This window comes from Camponotus floridanus, unplaced genomic scaffold, assembly GCF_003227725.1.
Source record: "Camponotus floridanus strain SB8 unplaced genomic scaffold, Cflo_v7.5 scaffold56, whole genome shotgun sequence".
Classification (NCBI taxonomy): domain Eukaryota; kingdom Metazoa; phylum Arthropoda; class Insecta; order Hymenoptera; family Formicidae; genus Camponotus; species Camponotus floridanus.
This window is the reverse complement of record NW_020229725.1, coordinates 875,149-900,924: the sequence shown is the minus strand read 5'-3', so window position 1 is coordinate 900,924 and position 25,776 is coordinate 875,149. Positions and strand designations below refer to the sequence as shown.

At 30.3% G+C, this 25,776-nt stretch overlaps 5 protein-coding genes and 1 long non-coding RNA gene across 9 annotated transcripts in view; 4 read left to right on the top strand and 2 right to left on the bottom strand.

Annotated features, from left to right (window-relative positions):
- The window catches only part of LOC105251871 (ubiquitin-like protein 3), a 42,932-nt gene extending 40,671 nt beyond the window's left edge, over nt 1-2,261 (top strand). Inside the window, exon 4 of the mRNA XM_011258945.3 lies at nt 742-2,261. Within this exon, the coding sequence (XP_011257247.1) occupies nt 742-806 (65 nt within the window). The 3' untranslated portion in view covers nt 807-2,261. The remainder of the gene's footprint in view (nt 1-741) is intronic.
- A 7,380-nt stretch (nt 2,262-9,641) lies between these two features.
- On the bottom strand, nt 9,642-10,376 carry LOC105251872. The gene is made up of 2 exons (XR_889239.2): nt 10,180-10,376; nt 9,642-9,886 (listed from the first exon to the last, which is right to left on the bottom strand). It is a non-coding gene; the product is annotated as an uncharacterized LOC105251872 (long non-coding RNA).
- Nucleotides 10,377-10,845: 469 nt separating this feature from the next.
- Nucleotides 10,846-11,673, top strand: LOC105251873 (gonadal protein gdl). The gene has a single exon (XM_011258946.3). The coding sequence runs from the start codon at nt 11,091-11,093 to the stop codon at nt 11,616-11,618; it is 528 nt and encodes a 175-aa protein (XP_011257248.1). The 5' UTR covers nt 10,846-11,090; the 3' UTR covers nt 11,619-11,673.
- Nucleotides 11,674-12,453: 780 nt separating this feature from the next.
- LOC105251874 (lon protease homolog, mitochondrial) lies at nt 12,454-17,257 on the bottom strand. Of its 3 annotated transcripts, none has more exons than XM_011258947.3 (10): nt 16,838-17,257; nt 16,307-16,534; nt 16,000-16,172; nt 15,517-15,818; nt 15,051-15,242; nt 14,674-14,978; nt 14,406-14,545; nt 14,052-14,334; nt 12,998-13,901; nt 12,454-12,779 (listed from the first exon to the last, which is right to left on the bottom strand). In XM_011258947.3, exons 1-10 carry the CDS (start codon nt 17,098-17,100, stop codon nt 12,558-12,560), a joined length of 3,012 nt encoding a protein of 1,003 aa, XP_011257249.1. In that variant the 5' UTR covers nt 17,101-17,257; the 3' UTR covers nt 12,454-12,557. The 3 variants fall into 3 exon arrangements, with proteins under 3 accessions (XP_011257249.1, XP_011257250.1, XP_011257251.1); XM_011258948.3 differs by having other exon boundaries at nt 12,457-12,779; nt 16,862-17,256; XM_011258949.3 differs by having other exon boundaries at nt 12,460-12,779; nt 15,517-15,767; nt 16,838-17,254.
- Nucleotides 17,258-17,759: 502 nt separating this feature from the next.
- LOC112639299 lies at nt 17,760-18,857 on the top strand. The gene is made up of 4 exons (XM_025412734.1): nt 17,760-18,017; nt 18,100-18,238; nt 18,318-18,599; nt 18,689-18,857. The coding sequence occupies exons 1-4, from the start codon at nt 17,858-17,860 to the stop codon at nt 18,855-18,857; spliced, it is 750 nt and encodes a 249-aa protein (XP_025268519.1). The 5' UTR covers nt 17,760-17,857.
- A 398-nt stretch (nt 18,858-19,255) lies between these two features.
- On the top strand, nt 19,256-25,711 carry LOC105251875 (gamma-tubulin complex component 2). 2 transcript variants are annotated; one of them, XM_011258951.3, is made up of 17 exons: nt 19,351-19,403; nt 19,552-19,716; nt 19,800-19,941; nt 20,092-20,263; nt 20,345-20,488; nt 20,576-20,730; nt 20,831-20,959; nt 21,094-21,273; nt 21,348-21,522; nt 21,658-21,851; nt 21,967-22,177; nt 22,262-22,430; nt 22,505-22,679; nt 22,776-22,919; nt 23,327-23,404; nt 24,618-24,778; nt 25,392-25,711. In XM_011258951.3, exons 1-17 carry the CDS (start codon nt 19,351-19,353, stop codon nt 25,474-25,476), a joined length of 2,532 nt encoding a protein of 843 aa, XP_011257253.1. In that variant the 3' UTR covers nt 25,477-25,711. The 2 variants fall into 2 exon arrangements, with proteins under 2 accessions (XP_011257254.1, XP_011257253.1); XM_011258952.3 differs by lacking the exon at nt 23,327-23,404 and having other exon boundaries at nt 19,256-19,403.
- Nucleotides 25,712-25,776: the final 65 nt, after the last annotated feature.

The window sequence follows — 25,776 nt, the reverse complement described above, 5'->3', positions numbered from 1 at the left end:
CCCTATCGCTCGGAAAAATGATTTAATAACATCGCATGACATGACAGCTAAGTGGGATCCGACAGAAAGGTATCATTTATGATTAAGTGGGATCCAAACGGATCTACGGTATTCTTTTCCCGCAAAAGATTTCGCGATATCTTACACTTAATCATATTATACGCTATAATTATATTACAGAAAAAAGTAGAAAACAGATGTTTTCTTTATGGTATTTCTCTAATATAATTAAATCAATTTAGATATAAAATATAATATCGCGTGTTTTGCATCGAAAAATTAAAAAAAAAAAAAACAAAATATAAAAGTTTAAATCTAAAAGGAAATAAAAAAATAACTAAAATGAAAAAATATCGAGGAATGCTACTGATTTTATTGCCAATTTTATTTCATCAAAAAAAATATGTATATATACATGTAAATATTATTAAATTTCCTCGGAAAAAATGATACGCGCGATTTCTCAAGATCCCATCAAAAGCCCGTAAATATATTCCTCACTTTTTAATCAATCGTTATTTTGCGAAAACATTTAATATAATATTTTATATATATATATATATATATATATATATATATATATATATAATATTTATATTTACTCTTCAGATATTTAGATTTTATTTTTTATCTGTATAATATTACATGTGCACATTCTTCGACATGTTTTTTTTCGCGGTGCTGAATCAACAGGAGACGCGAGGACATAACGACTGACACGTACGTGTGCTTCTGTTCCAGATCAGAGACAAAAAAGTAAAGGCGGCGGAAGTAGTTGCTGCTCGGCTTCCTGCTGTATACTCTAGATCGCCCCGGTGGTCGTCGCCGACGTGGACCCGGTGGTGGATTTCGCGCGGATGGGCGCGCGGCACAGACGAGCGCGGGCTCACCCGAGCGCTGAGCCATGGTTTCTAAGATTTCATGCTGATGTATAATCGTTAGTGGCTGAGCTCGTGAGCAGTGTAGCACGAGAGAAAGAGGGAAAGAAAGATTATGTCGCTCCGGTACCCGTTGAACGGAGCGATGATGAGGAGCAAACGATGCGGGCAGCAACGGTGCGGTTCCCCAACGGCGCGGATGGCATGTCATCGTCGGGGATTTCGGTTCGTTTAGTAGGCGATAATGCGTGCTCGATCGATACCCGCTCGCGGGGAAAACTCCGCTCGGAAAGAAGAGAAAGAAGGGCGAATAGGGTAGCGTTGCCGAGCGAACGGATCGTTGCTGGCACGACGAGTTAGAGTTTGCCGAGATGAGGTCTCCGGGTCGCCGAGTTGCGCCGATAGCGATGGTAGACGGTTTACTAACTTCGGCTAACGACGTCACTTTGGACGTTATGGCTCTTGTTGTGATATACAGACGGACGTGAAAAGGATTTGATTAACGACAATCGATTTTGTTAACGGCTTAAATTAAGTTTCGATTGACTTTTTTCCCTCCTCCCCCTCTCCCTAGTGTCTAGCTTGCGATGATTGTAACATCGGAAGAGACAGAGAAAGAGAGAGAAGGTATATATAATTGTTATTCTCGTAAAGTTAGCTAATTGACTTAACTGAATTTTGATTAACTAAATAAATTTAATTTAACCGCGCTGGTTAACTAATTTTGCATGATGATATTTCTTCATGCATTACATTGCTAATTTACATTGCTATAATGTAGATGAAATAATCGTAAATGTAGTTAGCAATATTGATTAAATTTTGGTTAGGGATTATGTTATTGTTCTTTTCTATATAGATTATAGCAGTAGCTGTAATATTGACAAAACGAAAAAATTTAGTTAATAGACTTATCTAGATTTTTTTGGCGAACGATCGATCCTTTTTCTTAGATTATGCTTGCAGTTATAATATAGCGAAAAGGAGACAGAGAGAAAAAAAATGGTTTTATTAATCATAAGCTTTTAATTAGCACACTTTCTCTCTCTGTCACACATACAGTTAACTTTAGTTTCGATTGCACGTCCTCTTGACCTAAATTAATTTAATTAATTTCTTTCTTCATCTCTATACATATTTTTTTTTAAAGAAGCAAAATTAGATTTTAAGATGAAGCGTCACTTGAATATTTTATAAATATCATTCAAGTTAATCATATACTTTACACTTAACACCATTCGGTGTCGGTACAACCGGCCTCGAAGATCAAGAAAAGGGGACAACGGAAAGGCGCACAATTGCGTGGACGTGATATCATTTTTATTCGCCCAGATATAGGAAACTGCGTGCACGATAAGACGAATAGATTTTCCAGGGGGAGAAGTCGAGTAGCAAAAGAGCTACAACGGTTCTGAACGATACATTCGAGACACACCCTGGAATGGCGCTACAATGCTTAGAAACTCAACCACTATCACAGTACTCTGCAGCGTTATAATAATTACGTAGAGACGGGATTGTATGCGTGCTTGCGTAAATATGAGTGTATCGCGTCCAAATGAGGAAGAAAGAGATGGAGTGAGTGAGTAAGAGAGCGAAAGAGACGAGAGAAAGATCGAAGAAAGAATAAAATTTATGTTGTGATATGCAGGTAGCGAATATATATATATTATATATATATATATATATATGTATATACAGAGTGTTCCTAGCTAATCGCGCTTTCTGCCGATGGTAGAGAGGTACTGCGTTAATAGTTGAAGAGAATTTTTGCGTGAGAAAGTTTGGCCGTTTTCGATGCGAGAAAAGGATAAGTCACTTTACAGTAAGTTTTATTAGTCACGGTAAGAGGACGATAAATATGCGAAGACTGATACGGATTTACGATCATATATTTTCTTAGACTCATTCCGTATTAACTATTTACGCGGTGTTTTTCGTCTCCAACAGAAACTGCGGTTGGCCAGAGATTCTCTGCGTATATAGAATGTTGAAAGAAGAGAATGCAAATATTCTATTTTTTGGAAATTTTTTTTTATAACGTCTTTTTTCTAGTTGTTGTCTTTCATGTCTTGACAATTCTGGTTATCGATGGCTATCAAGCCATCACACAATTTGAATTTACTTGAATTTAAGCGTGCATATAAATTGTATTGAAATTATATATATATATATGTACAATACATATATGTGTGTACATGTATAAGTAAAATATAATATTGCAAAATATAATAAAACATATAATACTTTAATTTTATATAAATTTTGGGGGAAAAAATTATGAAAACTACTTATTATAATATATTTTTCGATAAAGATATAAATGAAGTGATCTCAAATAGATTGTTATCATGAGTTTAATATATCTACTTGTATCCTTCTTATCAATCTATTTTGCGGCAGAACTTTACTTGGCGTTCAAAGTTCGTTCGTCAAAGATGAATCACGTCATGATATTTAAAAAAAAATCATTTTTAAGTCGAACGAAAAACGTTCGTTGGCGTAGTTTTGCATCCTCTTCTCTTGACAACTCGTATATACGTATTATTATCGAAGTCGTGTGTGCATTTTAGTGTGTACGCGCGACGGTATGAGACACGTTGACGCTCTCATACGAATAGAGGACTTTTATTATTATGAATTTAAAGAGGAAGTAATATTATATGACGCCACTTTGAGAGTTTAGTATTCCGGAATATAAAAAAAAATTATCGGAAGAAAGAGAGAGAGAGAGAGAGAAAGAGAAAAAAAGAGCGAGAGCGAGAGCGAGAGAAAACATTGGATCTCTATAATGAGTAGTTATGATTAAATGAAAACTCAAATATATTTCCTGTTATATATAATTCCCCCTCGTCCCCGCCAATCCCCCTTGATCCTCTCTCTATTATTCCATCTTCTCTTGTCTCCCCTCCCCTCCCCGTTCCTCCACCCTCTTCGTGTTACCCGTCCATGCGAATCTGTCGGGCCTAGAACGTCGCTCTCGTTAGACCCAGAGAAGTAATTCCACGCTATGAATTTACGTGCCCATTTCGAGTATCAATCGTAGTTAGATCCAATCAAACCGTTACGACGAATACGTTGTAGGCGATTCTCTACATATTAATACACACATACATACACACACACACACACACATACACACGCGTAAAGAGTAACTCTCTCTAACATACTATCTAACATACTCTCTCTAAACATACTATCAGTAATCGTACTGTAATTCTTACGAAATGCATAACCCTGTGTATATATATATAATGCAATGTTCTTACTGTAGTTAAATTTGCGAGAAGAGAAGAAGGGGAAAAGCCAGAAATTTGTGCGATCAACAGCGCGAGCTATGTTTAATTTATTTCTCTTGTATACACGTACATACACACACGTACACATTATATATATATTCGCGAAGTGAAACGCGAAGCGACCATGTTTGTATATTTCGAAATCGTTATTAGTACCTGCCTGACTCATAAACCTGTGCCATACCGCAATTCTTTTATCCTCTACTTCTCACTCTTTCCTCCTCCTCCTCCTCCTCCTCCTCCTTTTCTGCCACGATACTTCTTCCCTGCTGCGATCGGCTTTTAACGCGCAAAGTATTTTTGCTTGTATTTTTTTTCTCATGGAACGAGATTGTGCGAAAGACGATTAAACGATTAAAATTCAGCGATGGCATGGTGTAAATGAGAAGGAAAATGTTCTGTCAATCGGAACATGTCAATATTAAGGTCAAATTGCGTCGACAGCAGTCTAAATGAAAATTTAACTAATCTCAGTCTACCCTTTGGGCTGTCCCTTTCTATACGGATTGAAGTTCTATCTATAATTTGAACGCAGAGGGAAAATTTAATCGTGACCGGGATTAGTGCTGACGTCGATGTCGCCGCAATCGAGCTTAACATTGTTGATAAATTGTCACTGAGGTAGAATCAATCAGGCCGAATGAATCAACCGCTGCAGAAAGAGCGTGAATCGATCTTTTATACAAACGAAAAAAACTGGAAAAATTTTCGTCAAATTTGTGCGATTATAATGAAAAAGATTGAAGATTTTTTTGATATAGTAAAACTACTTTATCAAATTTAAAAATATGCAATGGTCATAAATATTCGCGAGAATGACATCTTACCATTTATTTTACAAGAAATATAATTGCAAACGCGAAAGAATAATAGTTTCCTGTTACTTTGAATAATTTCCTTGTTTTAAGATATAAACCTTTTTTGCAACGATTGATTCTTTTTTACAATCATTAAATTATAATGCGAATTATCAATGTTTTTGTTTGCGATAAGATTTATTAACCATCCGAATGAAAAAGATAAAGTAAGGACAACGATATTGTAGACAGAATAGCTGCGAAGATGTTTTTACCTTTCCGAATTTGAACACATACACATTTTACAATTTTAAAAATTATATCAGAAGTAATGGTGGCCAAATCTCTCCACAACCATATTTGTTCCATGTTCTCTCGAAGACGATAGTCTATGCATTTTGATAAATAGCTATAATTCTTTTAAGAGACATAGAAATCGTAAAATCAAATAAACTAAATAAAAAATATAAAAAGAAATGAAAGAAAAGAACAGTTATGTCGTGCTATGATTAAGCTATATTTCTGTAAAGATTCTCCTCGGGAAGCTCTCTTTAATTTGGCCACTACTTCTATACAATATGAACGTTTCTTCGCGTCCTATTTCAAAGCGAAATGAAAATATCAAAGTATACGCGTACCGCGGCAGAGAATAATGTTATTCCTATCTACTCCTATCGAAGCGATCCTGTACGGTGAAAGTCTAACGACGAGTACATTGTATATACTGTAGGTTTATGGGAATGGCTCGCACGATGCACTCATTAACTTACTCATTGTTCTTTACTTCGTCTTCTAGTAATATCATCGGTTGTTTTTTTTAGAGAAAGGATCCGCATATATAAAGCGTTATCTTAATAAGCGAATATCTTAAAAGGAAAAAAAAAAGTCATTTTTTTTTTGCTCCCGCCCCGCTCCCCATGATTCATATTTTTTATTGTAAGATTGTAAGTTGTAGATTATCTATAAAATGCTGTTTATATAGGGAAACAAATTGTTTAGATTTTAAGATTTGCGAAAGGGAGAGTGAAAGAGAGAGAGTGAAAGCGAGAGCGAGAGAAAAAAAAAAGAGAGCAAAAGCTGCACATTACATCCGGTATGTTGTGAGCTTGTGGGAGGGATGTGCGGAGAATATGAAGAAGACTCTATTAGTCCTATCGTGAATGTACTATTAAAAAAAAAAAAGATGTAATGAAGAGTTAAAAAGTATTCTTAAAGATCAGTTGCATTGTATTCATTTCACGTGCAATTAAGACGCGTCCGAGATCGTAAAATAGTGTTGCGTGTCGAATTCACACACAAGATGAAAATGAGCGTCTCTGTAAGGAGATCGAAAGAGAAAAAGGAAAAGGAAAGACCACTTTTTTCCCCCGGAATTTGTGGACTTTCGCGTTTACCATCCATTTTACTGAACTTGATTTTGAATTATTGTTACAAACATAAAAGAAGGCTCTGTAATAAATTTATCTTGTAACTCTTTTCACTGCAATGTCACTTTCACATATTGAACATAAAGAGAAGATCGCAAATATAGTTTCTGAAAAGACCCCATCATCAACCACGAGATTAAAAACTTTCTTTTTAAATATAAAGAACTACTCGAAATTAAGATTATTTCCTTGAGAGAGTCCGGATAAAGGTGTGAGAAACACGCGTAATGATGAAGATTGGCGATGTTTCTCGTGTAAGAGCGTTAAAATACATATAAAAGTGAGTTAAAATACAAATACATCATGTGGTCGTTGATTTGAAAAACATATATATATATATACGTATTGTTAGCCTCGTATTAAATTACTAATACGTTCCGTAGAGAGATATATCTTACAAATATATATATATATATGATCTCAAATAGCCAATAATTATGTTATACTCTCTCTTTTGCAGTTAATAATTTAAACGGACGATCAATTGACTCGCCGTGCCGTGATAAATGATAAATATGGAGATCATTTCATAATACATGCTCTGCTGTGGCATATATAGAATATACAGCCGAGTCTCTCTCTCTGTTGTTCAAACGAGAGATATAGAAAGTCTACAAATAATAAAAAATGATATAATATCGCGTGCATAATCTGCAAAGAATTATACTTCTATGTACATCATATCAAAATTTTAGCCTATAAGAATTCATTAAGCATGGAATTGCGAGCAAAAATTTAACTCTACTGATTCCGCGTTTTCTTCTCAATAAACAAATCTCCTCATTGTTGTAAAATCGAAAGAGTATCGCAGACCAATAATGATATCATGTGAATCCATTTCTTTTCATAGTTCTCAATCGCATTTCAGGATTGTTCATCAAATTGGCAAAATTCCCATGTAAACAGTAAAATAAGGAAATTACATATTCACCGAAGATAAAATCATATATTGAATTAAATATATAGCGATTCAAAATTTGATTTACGCGAGCAGGTAAAAATACCTGTACATATACTGAAAAATACATCAACTTTTTTCACTGTTTAACTTTCGAGAATATCGCAATTTCTCAATTTGATAATTGTTGCGTGTCTAAAATTATAAACAGGAATTTCGATATTCGTATAATCCAGTTATCGCTCGCAGATATTCTTTATCGTGTCTCACGCGAGATTATTGGATCAATTTGTTACTTTTCGCTCGATATCGACGAAGAGAAAGAGAGGATTTATTTCGATATTTAAGGACTTGAGGAATATCAAATTTTGCTTGCAAATACAAGCAGATTATATCAAATATGGAGCATAAACGCAGCATAATGCTATATTATGAATAATACGCGAAACATTCGATGATAGACGTATTTAATGAAAACAGAACGATATTTCTTGTGAGAAACAGATGTGAGATTCTTCCTTTAAATATTTCTAGGCACGATAAATTTTAAAATTCATCTAAAAATTAATTGAAAATTTTATTCATATTACATATCCTTTCTTGCTAACTATTCAGATATTATTATATTATTATATATTGCTTTATAATGTAATCTCATTAGTTTTATTAAGGAATGACCGTTTGAGTCTTCAACAAGAAATAGCTCTCATTATAAATATCTAATTGTCGAATGTTGTGCATATTTAAATATTTCGCTACTCGTTGGCTATAATAAGGACGCATAAGCCACGTCATATTCGTGATATATCAACGAGCAGAAAATTGCAGCTTATACGCGGTTCATGTAATATCGTAACGATTATACCGTTATATAACGAAAGCCGTTTACTAATCCACATTTATATATATACATATAGGAAGGAACTCTACGATAAAAAAAATCTCACACAATTACTATTTTGAATACTACCTTTCGCCTATAAAAAAACGGATCCGCTTTATTTTTTTCTTCTTACTGGTAGTTTGTATACCTTATGATTAAGGAACGCGAGGTACAAAGGTAACAGAGTGACCGTTTGATTTGAAAGAGAGAAAGAAAAAGAAAAAAAAAAGAAATAATAAGAAATTTATATACTGCGATACGCGCCGCGTCAGGAATGTAATCGACATTCTTTGTGTAATTGTAATGTAAACGTAAACACCAGCCAGAATTCACGCAATATGTCCCTACTCAATGTTCACATACGAAGATTGAAAGAAATGTATAAAGCTATGTAGTATTATAAAAAAAAAACGAGTATGTATGATTTATATTCCTGTACTACTTTTCATGGACATCGAAATATTCACCTGACATAGTCATGCCTTCTTTTTTTATTCTTGCAAGATGATCTCACAAGATTGAGAAATAAAATAGGTTCAACATGTGTGACATTTAGATATTTTTTGCAGACAGTAATTATTTATGATAATGTGCGACACGGAATATATCAAATAAAAATCTTACACGCAATCAACGAAAATATGGGACAAGATAAAAACTTAATATTCTATAACTATGAAAAAAATATCTGAAAAATGTAATTTCTTATCGAATATTTTTAATGAAAAGCAGCGTTGTATAGTTTTATATTATCAAAATTGTGATATTTATTAATTTTTATCAGAAAATACGATATTTTTTCTTTTACAAGTTTAGTTATTGTATTAATGTGTCTATATTTATCGAATTCTGTCATTGTCAAAAAGTAATTGATAATTAAAAGATGTAGATAAATGAAGCTAATTATTCAGTATAGAATCATTAGCTTTTTTCATAAAGCATTTGATACTTGTAAATGGAGATATAAAAATTGCACAATTCCCCAGATTAAATTTTAATTAGAAATAAATTGATACAAGTATACTATTTTCAGCAAAAAGAAGCAGCTATGAAGCTGCAACTATCCAATTTCTTACAAAAGAAGGTATGTAAAAACCTATTCAGATGATTACCTTCTATAATAACAAATTAATCTAGAAAATTGCTTCATATATTGTCATTTATTTCAAGAAGTTATATCGAAGATATTTAGATTTAAAATATACATATATAGTTTTTCTCTTTATCACATGAAATTAGATTTTTTTCTTATAAATTTGATCTATTTTTCCTCAATGAAAATCGTTTAATGTTTTGAATAATTATCAATTTAATTAAGCTTCAAAAAAATAAAATATTTTTTATTTCAAGTACGTATTATTTTATTAATCAATATTTTCAAATTAATATCATTAAAGATTTGTTATTATAGAAAAATTGTATAAATGATGATCTATCTTGGGATGACAAATAGCACAAATTTTTATTTTTATGTATTTATTAACAATCTAGCTGTACCTCCAATGGATCCATAAATATGTGTCATTGTAGGGTCATAAATAATAACTTTGATACCATTAATTTTCAAGCTAAGATGACATTTGAAACTTCGATCTAATCTCCTTAAGAACTTTTCTTGGCATAATAGTTCTTAAAATTAGGCACAAAATACATGGGTGATATTAGTACTGATCCAGCGAGACACAAGAATGAAACTAGCTTTTCCTGCAACATAAATCATCATCGTTAATATAGAATTTGTTTGAAAATTCATCTAATTCAATATATGTGACAATGATCTTTACATGTATATAAATAAAAAATTTTATATTACAAGATATATAAGCTATTATGTAAAATTTTATATTGCTTGCGCATATTGTACATTTTTCTATAAGGATTGGTCGCAGAAATGTTCTTGTATTAACACATAAAAATATCATCCTTTTACAAAGCAGATTAACAGCGCATCTCCCTTCCTCTTATGTAATTTCATCTACGAGAGAAACTATACTCACAGCGTTAGAAATTTTCACCCTTGGCGGCGTGCTAAGAATTAAACTGTGATACGACCTGGCAACAACGCCCGACAAGCGGGACGTGTTTGTTAAGCTGCTGCGAATCGCGAACATCTTTACTTTCGTTGCTCGCTAAACTTTCCGGGCTATATCACAAGAATGGTCGAAACATCTAGGAATATGGATTCTCAAGATATGTCATTGATATGTCGTTGAAGTTTCAAGCGAGTTTGCAACGTTACGTTTAAAAATCTACGGGTGGCACCCGATTGACCACGTCGTCAATTGGCCAATTCAAAATAGGACTCTCTGATTGGTTAATCGTTGCTGGTTACCCTAGGCACAGGTCGATATAATTGGCTGTGGTCAATCGCAACGTGGTCAAACGGGACGCTCCCAAATCTACTCGTTAAAGTAGCGTTTGATTGGACAGAGGAAGAAAAGATTCCTTTATTCTGATTGGTCGACTCAATGCTACTCCGACGAGTAGATTTCCGAACGCAACCTTGAAACGAATATTCGAATTGACGTAGTTTGACAATTCAACTTGTCCAAACATGTGGTGTGCATGTTTTTAAAAAGCAATACTCAATACTCAGTTTTATTATAAATTCATTATATATTTATCACTGTGAAAAAAAAGAAATGAAAATTAATATAATTTAATTATAAAACTTAATTTAAGTATCATTGAAGAATCGGAGATTAATTACAATTACGTGAAAAATACGTGTGAGAACCTGATTAAATCAACTGTATATTGATATTTAAGAAAGCTTGGAACTTAATATTTAGATCAATAAAAAATCTGTCAAAAAAAAATAAAAATTATCAAGAGAATTTAATAATTATTATAACAGAAACTTGTGTCATAAGATATAGCTTATATCATATCTTATTTAAATTGAAAAATGGATGCTGTTAGTCCTACTCCTCAAGATCTACAGAGGAAACTTTATTTCTTGGTGGAACAGTTGCAGCACATGGCTGGAGAGCTTCCACCAAAGTATCAGATGCGTCTGCCATACGAATTGCTATCTGGTTTGGCAAACTCTTTGTTAAACGACACCATTTTTGAGATAGTGAAGGGACTGATGGAAATACAACATGTCACTGAGAAGCATCTCTTCCAACAACGGCTTCAGCTTCTGAATCAACAGAAAATCGAGTCTCAAGAGACATTGTTGTCCGCACCAACAACAGAAGAAGAGTTAATGGCGATAAAAGCAGCTCTGCACAAGAAACACAAGGAAGAGTTGAAGCAATTGGATATGAAATTAGTGTTGCAATTAGATCAAAAGGTGGTGGACCAGCAGAGCATATTGGAAAAGGCTGGAGTACCTGGATTCTATGTGACTAATAATCCAATGGAGATTCAAGTGCAAATGAGATTGTGCGACTTTATAATTAGACTCAGCAAGATGGATATACCCACTTAATATGAATATAAAATCACTTTTCTTTTTATATAACATCTGCTTATTTATCATTTATCCCATGGTAAGCACTTATCATTATTTTTTTTATCATTACTTATACTGATCATTATTTGATATTAAATTCTAAAAGATTTATTTTATAATACATAAAAAAAAAACTTAAATAAAAACTTTATGGTATTTTGTTTAAATCAATCTTTTCTGTATGCAGTGTTCTATATATTTTGTTATAAGTTAATAAGTATTAATATATTAATATATTAATATATTAAAATTTATAGCCATCAACTTAATATAATGAATCACTTATGATACAATACTTTTTTTTAGAATAAAAGATTATTCCTAATAATTATAGATATTATATATATATAATAAGGAAAAATAAATTTTTAATGAAAACACAAGTTGTATGCTGAAAAGATATAATATTCTTATATTTTCTTTATTCATATGTGTATTAAATTATTATAATAAATAATATTAAAAATAAGTTTATAAGATTTTTACAAAAGTAATGTAATAAAAAAAATTTTTCAGATATATTAAATTTTTTTAAATTATTATTAATATTAATTTATATTATATAATTAATTATATACACATATATTAAAGAAATATAAGTAATTATATCTCTAAAATAATTGCTTCTTATTCAAAGAATAGCATTTGTGTTATTTACAAATAGAAAACACTTTGAAAATGTATCTAATCATATCCATACTCCTATAAAAGAATTATTAATAATAAAATATTTTTTTACATTTTTATGAAATATATTCAATTAATTCAAAAGATTATACTTTTCATGTAGGTGATCTATTCCTTTCTTTTCTTTAGATAATATATGAATTATTTTTTCTGCAATGTATTATATAAAAAATAAAATATAAAGTCGAAATTTTGTCAGCAGTATATTCTGGAATATGCTATTTAGATTTAATTGAATATTGATTGTGTGGATGAAATGTGAGTACTAATTGGTTTTGCAGATTGAAAAGAGTTGGTTTCATCCGTTTGTGCAAAACATATACGATAAACATCGTTGAACGTTGAAGCAAAATGCACTTCTAAACCATCTGTGATATACTTAGGCAAATCATTGAAATCTTTCTTGTTCTCTTCAGGTAAAATTATACATTTGACATTGACGCGTTTTGCCTAAATAAAAGTGTATTTTATTAGTTTTGTACCCTAAATTATAGTATGATATATATAGTATGATAGTAAAATGATACACATATAGAATCAAGAAAATTATATAATGATGTACTAAATTAATATCTTTATAAAATAATGGTTTGAAATTAAATCGAATAAGAATAATTAAATCGAATAAGAATTGGTTGAAATAAATGGAAAGTTATATTTTTACTTACTGCAATAGTTTTTTCCTTGATGCCACCAACAGGAAGTACCTTGCCCATGAGACTCACTTCACCCGTCATGGCCACGTCCTGCCTGATAGCTTGATTTTTAGCGAGAGAAAGCAATGCCGTAGCGATCGTTACACCCGCACTAGGTCCATCCTTAGGAGTAGCACCCTCAGGTACATGTATATGTAAATGGGAATCGTAGAGAAACGTATTAGAAGGCTCCTCATGTTTCAGATGATTCCTCGCCACAGTCATCGCGATATGTATAGATTCTTTCATTACATCACCGAGATGACCGGTGACCTCGAAAGTACCCTCAGACTTTTTACCGCCTGTCGGTTTTCTGACAGTAGTCTCAATGAACAGAGTGGATCCGCCCATGGCAGTCCACGCTAATCCCATTACAACTCCAGGAGGCGTGACTTCATACATCCTGTCGTGCGTGAATACAGGTTTTCCGACAAATTCTTGCAGATTGTTCGCAGAGACGTCAATTTTATTGGCCTCTTTTCTGACGACCTTAAACGCCACTTTCCTGTGTACTTTTTCTATGTGTTTCTGCAGGTTTCTTACTCCCGATTCTCGACAATAAGATTTAATTAGCGTTGTAAGTGCATTGTCCTGTATATTGATTTGATCATTCGTGAGACCACATTCGGTTCTAGCCTGTGGAACTAAGTACTGTTTCGCGATGGCGAGTTTCTCTTCGGCAACGTAACCCGACATATCTATCATCTCCATACGATCTCTCAGAGGTTCCGGAATGGTATCTATTACGTTTGCCGTGCAGATGAATAGGACTTTTGATAAATCTACTGGAACGTCTAAATAATGGTCCAAGAAATTCGCATTTTGCTCAGGATCGAGCATCTCGAGAAGCGCAGATGCTGGATCTCCTTGATGTCCCCTAAGAAATATCGTGATGATAAAAATTTTAAAAATATACAAAGATACCACAAAATGTTTTTACTTTCTAAACATTTTTTCACATTTTGTTATATATTAAATATATTTTATATATGTGTATATAAATCTAGATTACATATAAATTACATACTTGCCAATCTTGTCGACTTCATCTATTAAAATTAATGGATTTTCAGTCTTAGTCTTTTTCAAGCACTGAATGACTTTGCCTGGCATTGCTCCTACATATGTTCTCCTGTGACCTTTGATCTCCGCTACATCTGTCATTCCGCCGACGCTAAATCTAAAGTACTCTCTGTTCAAAGCGCGAGAGATCGATTTAGCAATAGAGGTTTTGCCTACTCCAGGAGGCCCATAGAAACATAATATCTTTCCTTGTGTACTGCCTTTTAGTTGACTAACAGCAATAAATTCTGCAATGAAAGCATGGTATTTGTAGTGTGTAAGATTGTTAAAATCTATTTTTATATTAGTATTTTTATACCAAGAATTCTTTTTTTTATATCTTCCATTCCATAATGGTCTTCATCCAAAATTTTGATGGCATCCTGAAGATTTAAATTTTCTGTACTTGTTACACCCCATGGCATGGATGTAAGCCAGTCTAGATAATTTCTCGTAACGCTAAAAGATATAAAAATTATATATATATATATATATATATATATATATATATATATATATATATATATGTGTGTATGTATATTACACTATTTTATTCTATAATAAAAATACTGATTTTTAATACATACTTGAATTCACTACTATGACTTTCTAAGAAAGATAATTTATTCAATTCTTCTTCCAATACGTCCATCACTGGTTTAGGAACTGTCTTTTGTCTTATTCTTTCCCTGTACTTCTCTTCTATTGCATCTTTGTCATCCTTTTCGAGCCCCAATTCTTTCTTGATAACTTTTAATTGTTCATGAAGAATATATTTTCTGTGTTGCTGTTTTACTTTCTCCTCGACCTCTCTGCCGATTTTTTGCTGTAGCTTACTTAATTCATATTCTTTTTTCAGAAGTGCAAGAGATAGTCTCAATCTTTTTAAAATCTATGAATAAAAATATTTCAATACATTCCATCAAAGTCTCACACACCATATAATAATAGCAGCAATGCTTACATCCATTTCTTCCAAGACTTGCTGCAATTCTTGTGCATCTGCTCCTGTTAAGGCAGCACCCAAATCACTGAGGTAAACTGGATTGTCCACAACTTTTTGCCCTTGATGCAGCATTTGTTGTAATGCTTCACGATACAAAGGATTCATACTAATTATATCGCGAATTGTCTTAATGAGTTCTTGTGTCAAAGCCTATTTAAAAAATATTTTTATTTCTGACATGTGTATACGGATGTAATATCATCAAATAAAGTACACTTAATATCGCGCGACTGATTTCAAAATAATGCAACTAAACTTAGATTTATTGGTGCATAAACAATGGTGGATAAACAAAAGATAAACAAAAAAAATTTATTGGTGCAAGGATAAACAAAAGATAAACAAAAGATAAACAAAAGATAAACAAAAAAAAACAAAAAAATTCGAGAATTATTACTTTCAATGTTTTCAATATTTATGTTACCTTAATTTCTTCAGTTTGTTTAAATTTTTCATGTGTGACATTCACAACTTCCACCATTAATATAGGTTGACTACCAGATTGAGGTGCTGACGAATTTGATGGTTTTTCTGTTTTTTCAGAGGAAGAATCTACCGGCGGTTTTACTTCTGTAGAGTCCACTTCATCGAGTTTTTCTATCTTCTCTAAAACTTTATTCTCTGCCTTCTTGCGCAACGATCTCCGACTTATCTTGCTGCTATTTACTGTGTCGTCTACAGGGACGGTAATTGTAGTATTTAATAGTGGGAACGTCAGTTTCATCTCTGTATAAAGTAGGTATGGCAATATTTTAACAGATTATCAAAAGGCAAAGTATGACCATACCACCAGTCACAAAGAGACTCGTTTTTATCAATATATTAATAATAGACATAAATTTCTATAAAATATGACCTTTTCCACTGTAACTATAAAAAAAGTACATTATTTAAATAATTCTCTTACTATGTTCTGACTTTGGATTTGGATCATCAAAAATCTGATTAACAATCTTGATTCTTCTATGTGCCATAATCACTAATCTTAATCGATTTCCTAAATCTTGGATTTCATGTACTTGTGCAAATGTTCCAATTGGATAAATGTCATCTAAGTTTTGAACAATTTCAGCTTCATTTCTGTATATACAAATATAAAATTAAAAAGATACATTACTAATTCTTTTATGGCATTTATGTATTATTATTGCTTTATTATGTTATTCCACTTTAAACTCATAAAATAAATCAAAAATACATTTGAAAGAACTTACTCTTCATTCTTCTTTAAGAAAACTCCTACATAAGGTTGATTGAGCTTTATTTTTCTCCGTATTAAATCTATCAAAATTGGATTACTAATCTCGATTAGCTTGATAAACCTAGGAAACACTGGGTTTCTGTTGATAGCGATGACTGGTACATAAGGCCATACTTCAGGTACCACCACAGTTGCAGGCAAAGAAGCAGCATAATCTCCTGGTTGTTCTCCATTACCATCGCTGAACAACATATATAAAATAAAGTTTAATAAAACTAATATACAAATGTAACTATTTTAGCATATTGTGTTACACAATATATACTTACAATGATATAGAAATATAATGAAAATTTCAATATATAATATATAATATTAAAAAGGAAAAAATTAATAAAAGATAAGGAAATAATCGTTACTGAATCAAAGAAATTAAAAAAAGGGAAATCGATTTAAAATAAAATTACTCAGATTAAGGAAGATTAAGTACAGTGGAAAAATAGGATAGGAAGGAAATTATTAAAAATGAACAAAATTATTTTACCTCGGAGGAACTCGATCAGAGTACCTTTTCGTGGCGAAAAATCTCACAGACACCACGGCAGGATGAATCCGCGAGTGTCCGCGTGTATTCCTCAATAATCTTCCACCTAAATATTCCGTTCGTACTAATTGCGGCCTGACACAGGCCGGCAAAGGTAGGCGGTGATCCGAGGAGGAGCGGTTTTTGCAAAAAGTGCGCGCAATCGTGTTGTTCTGTCGTAGAATCGGCAGCAATTTTACATTCACCGCTGTCACGAGTCGCATGATTCTCCGCAGATTCTCATAAATCCTATTCGATTTTGTTTGACGTTAAAATAAAAAAGTAAATAGAGGTTATAACGTAATCTTACGAAATCATACACACGATTTCGTATGATTCGTGACCTAACATGAGCTGAGAATGCTAAAACATACTGAAATATTTGTTCTTTTTAGCTGCACTTTTGGTTACATTTGGCTACACTTGTGAGATCATGTTCCTCGATGATTATTTCACGTGCTTTACTTAATTTTCCTCAGTTTCTCTTTTTTTAAAATTAAAGTTATCTTAATGTAATACGCTGATATTGAAATAACTCTGCCTTAAGCATAAGTTTTTCCTATTGTCTTGGAATAAATAAATGTTATTCCCAGTTCCAACTCTACAGTTTTTACAGTAATTATATTTGAAATTTTTTAAATTGAATAATTTTATATGCAATATAAAATAAATATTTAGAGTATAAAATAATATAAATATTGTATAAATATAGTATAATATAGTATAAATATTTATAGTATAAAACATATATGTACATCATATAAAAACTTTAAATTTAACGATTGATAAAATAATTTTTTTTCTATATAAAAATACACAAAAATATTAATTTTATATGTTGCATAATATTGTATGTTAATTTTAATATAAAAGAAGAATTAAGCTTCTAAATGCAAAAGAAGATTAAGCTTCTAAATACAAAAGAAGTGTATGCAAAAACAAGAAGTTATTAATTAATTTCTAAGTATAATTAGTTCAATAATGGATAAAAGAATCTACAACAAAGCACTAAATAAAAAACTATTGATTCCAAAACTCCTAACAAATAATGACCATTCACAATATGAAACGCTTCAATCTACAACAAAAAGTAATGAAGATAATATTATTGATTATAGAAATATTTCTCTTACTTTAACAGGTATGCATTAGATTATCACAACATCATTTTTTATATGCATTGATTATATTAATATTTTTTAATATTTGAATGTTATATGCAGGAGAACTAAGTTCATCCTGTATACATAGAGATAATTTAACACAGAAGCAGCCTAATGTTATGCTTGTGGAGGATGCAGAAGATGATGATGAACAGTTCATTTCAAATATGAAAAAAATTATTGACAAGAATTATAAAATGTAAAACTAATTAATATATATAAGTATTATTATACTTTGTATTTTATTCAAATATATATTAATATCTTGTTACAAATAGGCAAAACAAAGAAAATCATAGTGTAAGAAATTTGCAAAGCAAATCATATTTATCAAAGAAAAAGAAATGTGTATTTAGTGATGAAGATCAGAATTTAATAAAGCGGTTTAAAGAGTCTGTGAATGAGAGCAAAGATTTACATACAACTTCACAAAAGTCTGAACTTCTACAACAGCCTGAAAATGTTGCTTCCATTAGCAATTCTAAATGTTCGATAATAACTAGCACTCCAGAAACTGCTTCAGTTATTACATTGAGTAATATTAATACAGATTTCAATAGGTATGGTTTAAATATATTGCACAAATATATATGTTAATGAATAACTGCAGTAAATTATGTTTGCGATTATAGTTGATCATTATTTTCAGAAATGATACAAATCAATCGCTTCTCCACATAATTTCACAGAAAAATGCTCAATTGATTCCCAGAAATACAGAGATTGTTACACAAACTGAAATTATTGAAACAGAAATCAAACAATTCCTTGATTGTGACATGTTCTACTTCTTGACACCACCCCAAACAGATAAATAACTTATTATCATAGTTTATAACGTTTATTGATAATTTATTATAACAAAATTTTAAAATTACATTAAAATTAATTTTGTTAAATAATTTTAACATTTATTATGTACATAAGTTATATGTTGTTTGATATATCAAAGTTCTGATTTTATCTGATAAAAATAAGATATTGTAAAAGAAATTATGTTTACAGAATTAAATATCTGGTTATAATTCTCTGTTTAATTATAATTTAGTATGTATACTGTATTAATATAATTTAATTAAAATTTTGTGATGTAATTTTTAATATACGGTTAAATATACATATTCAAATATCCCGCTATATCTTCTGCTAAATGTGGGCCAGAGGGCATACGCGTGCGCATAGTTTTAATATAACGTTTCCGTTCTTTGTCACGTGACTGATTTTAATTCATGCCATCTCAAGGACAAGCGGCGCTAAAACTGGCCCTCGCTTTTCCAAAATACAGATAAAAATTATGTATTCTAAGAAACAATGAGTGAATTTAAATTACATCATTTGATCGTGCAACTGATTGATTTATTAGGGTAAGTGATAAAAGATGAATGTTTTATAATTTGTAAAATCAATTTGTAACATTACTCATAGATTTAGAAATAGATTTAAATGTACATATTTTTGCATAGAGAATAATGGTGTACAAATATTTTTACGTGTAAATATTATTCTTTCTAGCTCGGAGTCTGCTCCTGAGGAACATTTAGAAAAGCTACAGAAAGAATGCATAACAGCAAATGCATTAAACACTGTTGCTCCTCACAGTTGCATTCAGCATCTAACAAAAATTTCACTCCAACCAGAGTTATTTGTACAAAAATATGACGAGCTAAAGTCCAAAAAGTTAGTGGATAATATAAAATCAAGTTGTCACATAGATTTTTTCATTTAGGTGCAGAAAGATAATGAAAGATATATCTTTTCAGAGTAGATCTGTTAGGCCTGTTTGTACAGACTTTGGAGTTAATATCTCAAGATGAAGAATTGAAAAGATATCTATCAAAATCTGCACCAAGATCAACAGCTTCCTTAAAAGATCCAACCATTACACAAGAAGATTTGCCAAAGGTAATGATATATTAATGCTATATTTTTAATATATGTGTGAGATGATTAAAATTATATTTTAATAGATTTTAATTAAATATGCTAAAGTTTGTTATATTTTTCTCTACATAATATATGCTATATAGTAAATATAATTTAAATATTTGATAGATTTGCAAAACTGTAATCAAAGCTGCTGTGGAAGGAGGAAAGAAATTAAACCAGCAAGTATGTACAGTCAATTGGAAAAATGACAGTGTTGTAGCAAAATATAATTGGGTGGCAGAACGTCCACGTATCACATGGGATTTTCATAGTGATGCTGCTGTAACACTTTATCAAAGTATGTAAATTATTTTCTTTTACAAAATACAAAAGGTTATAAGAGATAATAAATATATATGTCTGAAATAAATAATTACAGAGGTTGTACCAATTATATCTCAGGAGTCTATACTTCTATGGGATATTTTATATTGCTTGAAAGGAATAGATGGATCATACATAATTTCAGAACCTTTAACAAGTCCTTATGGTGTCAAAACTTTTAGTATATCACCCGATGTTGGTAAGGAGTACATTAAAAATGTTAATCTCAAGCTTTAATTAGAGAAAATTAAATATATAATAAAAAAAATTTATATTTTATTTTCAGGTATATCGTTTAAGCAGTTAGCACAACAGATATTACCTTTAGCATCCTATTACTCCATGACAGTGAGATTTGTTGAAGAGAAAGTCTCACCAGATGACGGACAAGTCAATCATGCTTTGAGAGGAGCTATTCGATCTTTGTTAAAAGATTATTTGGTAACCAAATTAGATTACTTTTACAGATGAAATAAATATATGTCTAATATAATACATTTATATTTCTTTAATTTAATATATATTTCGTACTTTATTTTAGCTTTTTGTTGTGCAACTTGAGACAGAACACATTCATGGTAAATTAAGCTTGCAAAAACTATGGTTTTACATTCAACCTACTATGCTTACGATGTCTATACTTTCTCAGATTACATCAACAATATGTAAGGTTAGTAATAATATTAGAATATTAATTAAATAATTTTGATTATACTTGATTCTTTAAATATATGCATGAAGAATATATATTATTTTTTTTATAGTTGGAATATTAAAGATTATGACATATAATGTTGATTCTAGGCAAATGCCAGAGGAGGAAAAGTATTGAGCCTTCTTCATGAACAAACATTAAACAGTATCAGTGGTGAAGCAAAGTCTAAAGAACTATGTTTATACTTGATGCAAGCAGCGAGCATGCCATATATGCAAATATTAGAAAAGTGGGTTTACAAAGGAGTGATATGTGATCCATATCAAGAAGTTAGTATTATAAATTTATTCTTATGTCATATTATGTATTGTAAGTTGAAAATTTATAATATTGTCTTTTTCAGTTTTTTGTAGAGGATAATGACTTGGTTCATAAGGAAGAGCTTCCCGTGGATTATTCTGCGGATTACTGGGAGAAAAGATATACCATGCGACCAGAAAGGATACCTGTATTTCTAAGTGAACATGCACAAACCATACTTAGAACTGGAAAATATTTTAATGTGATCAGGCAATGTGGTATGTTTCTTAATAATGTTTCTTATTTAAATATATTTATTTTATGTTAAATAAAATAATAAAGCTTTATATAATAAGAATTAATTATTTTTAAGCAATTATCCTATAAACTAATAAAAAGATGTATTTATACAGGTAAAACAGTACAATGGGGAAAACAAGAACCCTTAAGCTATCAATATCAAGGGCAGAAATATATAGCTGCCATTGATAGGGCATATTCAGAAGCTGCCAGGAAATTATTAGAAGTACTCATGAAAGAGAACGATTTAATGGGTAGGCTACGCAGTGTGAAAAGTTACTTTCTTCTTGCTCAAGGAGATTTTGTGGTGAGTTTAGCTTTTAAATATCAAATGAATATAAATTTGAATTTATTTGAATAGCTTTTATTATTTCTATATATTTTTATATGTACAAAAATATTTATGAAATTTTATATTATAGGTTCAATTTATGAACTTGTGTGAAACTGAATTAAACAAAAGTATGTATGATATCGTTCTGCATCGTTTAGCATCTCTTCTCGAGGTTGCTTTGCGAATGTCAACTGCAGATTCAGATCCTTATAAAGACGATTTGAAACCGGAATTACTTCCATATGATCTACAGTATCAAATGTTTAGAATACTCTCCATTCAAACCAGAGATGAGAAAGGTAATTTATTAAAAATCTTGGTCATTTAATTATAAAATTAAAAATGGGCTGAAAATGAGTAACACTGAATTAATTTTTTTGTAGAATATTGTTTTCAAGCAGGTAAAATTTTGACTGGTTTGGAAGCGTTCGTTTTCAATTATGATGTTAAATGGCCAGTTTCCCTGATTATTAATAGGAAGGCCATAGCTTGTTATCAAATGTTGTTTAGACATCTATTTTATTGTAAATATGTTGAAAGACTATTGTGCAGGTAACTTTTACTTTAATTATAGTATGTGGATTTTATATTTGTGTAGCAAAATTTAACAATTTATTATCTTATAGAGTATGGATTAGCAATAAAATAGCAAAGACTTTCACGCACGAGGTGGCCATAGCTTACAGACAGGCATTTTCATTACGGCAAAGAATGCTTGATTGTATTCAGCACTTAGAGTATTACATGATGGTGGAAGTCGTAGAACCAAACTGGTTGAAATTTATAAATAAGATGAACAAGGTATTGATTTTTACTTTATTATTATCTAAAAAATATATGTATATATATTAATATTGTTAAATGTCTTTATATAATTTGTTAAATAATTAAAACTAGGTCAGTAATGTCGACGACGTATTGAATGTACATCAGGATTTACAAGACAGTTATCTGAAGGAATGTATGTTAACGGATCCCGATCTTCTCGGTTGCATCACCGGTATTTGTGCAATCTGCGTAGAATTCTGCAATTTTATGCAGGTAAGTCTACTATCGCGAATTTGTGCGTTCCTCTCTAACAATTCGCATGTACAAATTTACATTTAATGATCTCTTCCTCTAAGTTGCAATCATTATTTCAGTTAAATCTGTTATAGCATTTTATTTTGTATTACATATAATATATTTATATTCCATACACTAATAAAGATAGGTCTCATGTTCTTTCCCTCGTGTCGAAATATATGTTATAGTGATTAATATATATTTTTTCAATCAGAAATTTTTTACTAAATCTTTAAATCATGATACTTGTTTTACAAAATTACCCTTAAAAATCAAATTAACATTCAGTGAGATGAAATGACGATAGAAAACGTAACGGGAAAGAAAATAATGATATATAAAAGAGACTTTGATCTATTAAATTATATTTTGCTAATGTTAAGCGTATGAGCCGCTACTACATTGATGCTGAATTGACATCCATGATTGGTGCCTGTCAGGAAGATGCCTATGAATATGAGGTATACTTTCAAAGCTTTAAGCTCGTTCTCATGCATCTCTGTAGCCCTAGAATCATGAAGCATTTCTTTGCAAATAAGGCATCTTTTAGAGATCATTATATATTTATTATATTGTTAAGAACATGCGACTGTCGTACATTTCCCTTAATTTGCATGAAATATGATTAATATTCTAATATGAATACATATCTCCGAAATATATAGAGATGTTTTGATGAATAATGTCTAGCGAGCATTCTTTTTACTTTGCATTATTTTGCGTGTAAAATGAAATGAAAAATACATATACAAAAAATTAAAACATTTTTATACATTTCTATATAAAGCTAAAGTATATTAAATGTTATGTAACAACATCATATTTTTAAAATCCTCACTAGTCAAGAAAAGATAAATTATAAAAGAAAATCTTTGCTAATAAATTATATATGCATCCTGGAAAGATATTTGAAGAAGATGAAGTAAGTATAAAAAGAGAATATGTAGAGCAGTGTTATTATATATATGCTATGCATTATATATTTACATATATTTACTATTTTGACTTAATAAACTGAATTGGTATCTTAAAGACTGTGTTAAGAAGTGTTTTTGTAGACTCTTGTAGATATAAAAAGAGAATTGATATTTAATGAACCTACATATAAATATATTTATTATTTTTTTCTAGTAAGAATATAATTTGGCAAAATAAATTAATAATAATTCTGTTCTTTCTCAATTTTATGGATATGATAATTTCTTTATACTTTGGATCTTTTTTAGAGTATTTAGAAATGTAGAGGGAATAGAAAAAGTGTACACATATATATATATATATATATATATATATATATATATATATATATAAATTATGTAGAAATCTCAAATTTTATTTATGTGTATTTTTACTTATGATTTTGACATATACAATTTTTGAAATTTAGTAAGTAGTTAAAGTTTGTTCCCTAATAATTTATATTTTATATTTATTTTTTTATAAGGAAAAATTGGTAAAAATATAATTATATTTTTATAATATTTTTCATAAAAAGCACGACCAGTTGATAGTCTTTATTAGCATATTATTACTTATCATATTATCATTAATTATAAGTAAAAATATATGTCATATATTTTTGTTATATTTCAGAAATTGCTTCTTAATTTTGTTTATGCAATATGTACATGTTCATATTTATAGTGTACTAATGAATTACATTCTTTGTACCAGATCGAGAATGTTTCTACTGCGAAAGATGGAACAGGGAGTTTTGAGGAAACAATTGCATCACTAGATGAAAGATTCACTAAAGTATTGACATGCCTTTTAGACCGAATCTGCGATTTGGGTTGTGAAAACAACAATGAAAAACTACATAATGTGTTATGTCGGTAAGTCTTCTATTATAAGTTTTAATTAAAAATCATTCCTTTAGAATAAATCAGGAAGAATTTTATTTATTTTTAGCAAGGATACAAATTTTTATAGCACATTGCACGTACTATAAAAACTGAAATCATTTTTATATAAGACATTGCTTAAAATTCAAATAGTAAAGATTCTTTTAATTCAACTAATATAACTTAATAAAAATTTCTGCCGTGTCTAATATAAATTAATAAGAATTTCGTCACGTGAAACGAGAAAATTCTGTTTTAAAAAATTTGAAATTATAATTAATATAATTTAAAAACGATTTGAATATAATTTATGTGAACGAGAAGAAATCTAATTTAGAGAAAAATATTGATTCAAAATATAAAAAGATCTAATATTGAGATTCCTAGAATAGAAAAAAAATCGACAATATTGTATGTAGGTAATTAACTTGTCATATTGGCCTTTTATCACTTTTCATTATTTTTGACATGTTTTTGACACATCCAGATATTATATTTATACATAAATATTTTTTATTAAAGCATTCTTATTTCATAAAATATTTTTACTAAACATATGTAATTTTTATATATCTTCATCTTTTAATAAGGATGTTTATATTAGGCTTGACTTCAACATGTTTTATACCGACATCCTGGTACGTCGGAGAAGAGAGAAAACTGTCGCACAGCAGGATGTATCCGGTTAATAAACATAATTTCGTCCACGATTTATTCGAAAACACGTAAAGATCTACGACAATAATTTAATATTAAATTTTGAAAAAAATTTTGTTTATTTTCCAACGTGCTTATTTACACATATATATGCGCCCACACGTGCACAGAATGGATGATATAAATTTTCACAGAAAGCTACAATGTATCTTTTTATCAGAGTTATATTTAAAAATGATAAAATGATAATCATCTTATAAATATTGCTAAAAATTTGTTTACAAGAATATAAATTGTAAAAAAATATTCATCTCTTGGAACAATTCTAATTT